Source organism: Sinocyclocheilus anshuiensis, unplaced genomic scaffold (genome assembly GCF_001515605.1).
Source record: "Sinocyclocheilus anshuiensis isolate Anshui unplaced genomic scaffold, SAMN03320099.WGS_v1.1 scaffold708, whole genome shotgun sequence".
Taxonomy (NCBI): Eukaryota; Metazoa; Chordata; class Actinopteri; order Cypriniformes; family Cyprinidae; genus Sinocyclocheilus; species Sinocyclocheilus anshuiensis.
Genome location: NW_015555881.1, coordinates 2504749 through 2507303, shown reverse-complemented (window position 1 = coordinate 2507303; position 2555 = coordinate 2504749). Strand labels below are relative to the sequence as shown.

At 34.1% G+C, this 2555-nt stretch overlaps 1 protein-coding gene across 1 annotated transcript in view; it reads right to left on the bottom strand.

Moving 5' to 3' along the window:
* LOC107675710 (uncharacterized) overlaps positions 1 to 2555 on the bottom strand; it is a 14013-nt gene that overhangs the window by 10495 nt on the left and 963 nt on the right. Inside the window, exon 2 of the mRNA XM_016470124.1 lies at positions 679 to 741. Within this exon, the coding sequence (XP_016325610.1) occupies positions 679 to 741 (63 nt within the window). The remainder of the gene's footprint in view (positions 1 to 678; positions 742 to 2555) is intronic.

The following is a 2555-nucleotide window of genomic DNA, read 5'->3' as shown; positions in this document are numbered from 1 at the left end:
TTTATTTATTTCTTGTTTTTTACAGTGTACTAAAACAAGGGACAAGAACATACATTTCCAATCTTGCATTTACCCAAAATGTATTTTCAAAAATATATTATAGACAATATAAATGTACATACACTGTAAAACAATTTTTTAAATAAGTATATTTATTGAAAATATATTTATATAAAAATATTATTTAACTGTTATATTATACTTAAAAATTACTTTTACAGTGTATTTTGGCTGAAAATGTAATTATAATATATTTCACTGTATGAATTACTTATTCAAAACTGGAAGTGAAATGGAATTTTTTATCACTCAAATGTTGCTCTTTCATAGCGGATGAGACTTAAGGAGTTCTCAGTTATGTTTTAAGTATCAAATTTGTCTCAAATGAGTAACTAGTCAACATCCAGTAAGAGTCTAAAGCTATTAAATTAATGTAGAGGGCAGTTCAGATCATTTGATGAGAAACGTTGGAGTTCATATTGAGATCTCCGGCAGATAGGAGCACAGTTTGAGACAACACTGAGATCTAATCTGAAAGTCTAAAGCAGATAAAACATCATTTGCTTCATTGAATCCAAATAATGTCTAGGATAAACCACTGATTAGCAGCTTCTAAATTAATCTTTTATCATCTAAAACAGAAAACAGACAGATAAGTGTAATGAATATCAGTCATACCTGATGCTGAGACAGGCCACAGCAGAGCCTGAAATATGACGACCAGCATCCCCCTCATGACCCCTGCACGTAAACACAACACATCAGTCTGATGTCACACACAAAATCCTCCTGATCTGAAGCCCAACTGAGCTGGTTATGAAGTGTTTGCATGCGTTTCAGCTGATAGTTTGGTCACTGATGTCATGAACCACAGTGATTCAGCAGTGCAGTACTTCTTGATTTACAAATGCCACCAGACCAACAAAGTCTACCTTAATAACAGTTACAAACATGAGTCAGATCTGGGGCATCGTTGTAGATGATTCATGAACTGATTCACACGCGGGACAAAACCTAAAGAGCCCCAGGTAGGAAATCTCACAAAGGCAGAGAAATAAAGGAACTGTTCTTCCTCAGGAAGGTCCATCTCTTTCTATTCATTTCACGAATATTTCCCACTGATATAATAACCAACAGCAATTTCCATAACAGACATCATAACCGTAAAGCTCTGATGTATGTGTTAGGTACAGGAAATGTTCATAATGTAATGTGTATCATAATGAGTGATATCTCACACACACACACACACACACACACACATACACATATAAAACGCATATATGCATATATGCATATATATATTGATTCATATATTATTTGTAAATAACCATTTTTTTTTATGATATATATTTTTTTATTATTTACTTATTTAATTATTTTTTTTATTACATAATTTGTAAATAAATATATTTATTTTAATACACTTTGTAAAAAAAAAAATTCTCGTTTGCTGTTGTTCAGTTACTGTCAGTCAAAAGTTTGGACCTTTAACAATTTATTCGTGTCTTGGTCCCTAACAACCTTAATTTTTTGATAACCCCTAATAGATGACCAGTGACTGAGTCACTACATTTTTGAGTAGTATGCAAAAGTACCTTCCGGACAGCATGTGTGGATCATAAATATACATTTATTTCTTCATCCAAGCAGTCATACTGAGACTGAGAGGAATGATATTATCAGAAGCACTTTACTTAACCTTCAACACTGCAGGATCAGGAAACTAGTGACTTTAAAGTTGATTTCCCCGTGTTACTACAGTTCATGTCACAAGCCAAAATTTAGAAAATTGAGTTATTGAGAAAAAAATCCCCACCCATATTTTCACCTAATCTCACTCATAGAAACATGGCATGCGGTGACTAACCCTTGGGCAACCTGGGGTTAAGTGGTTGGCAAGCAAACCTCACTTACTCCTGTAAGTCCCCTTTCAACTTTTGGGTTTCAACCAACAACCTTTGGGATATCAGCCCTAATCTACCATAAATGTGCTATATCCAGTTAAGAACACGCAGATGGGTTTTCTAAAGATTATCTGGCCTAATGGTTAGAGAGTCGGACTCATAACCCAAAGGTTGTGGGTTCGAGTCTCGTACCGGCAGGGATTGTAGGTGGGAGGAGTGAATGTACAGCGCTTTGGATGGGTAAATGCAGAGCACTAATTCCGAGTATGGGTCACCATACTTGGCCACATGTCACATCACTTTAAAGATTATCCACTTTAGCCTGAATAAGGAAATTCATACTTTTCATTACCTAAGGTACAAAAGCTAAAAGACATATGTTTGTACCTTATCACCCCTTAATATTAGTATCTTAAAGGTACACAGTACTTTAAAAGCACATATTATTACCTCTCTTCTAAGAGTATAGATCTTAACTGGAAGTATAAACCAACTAACTAATACTCTGTATATTACTGTACGCCTGTATATCTGAACAGCATTATATTTAGAGTAACTGAAGATCCAAATAGTGAAATTTGAATAGAATATGTCACTGTCCATTACAAAAAAAAAAAAAAAAAAAGGGGTACTGAAAAAAAACAAAAA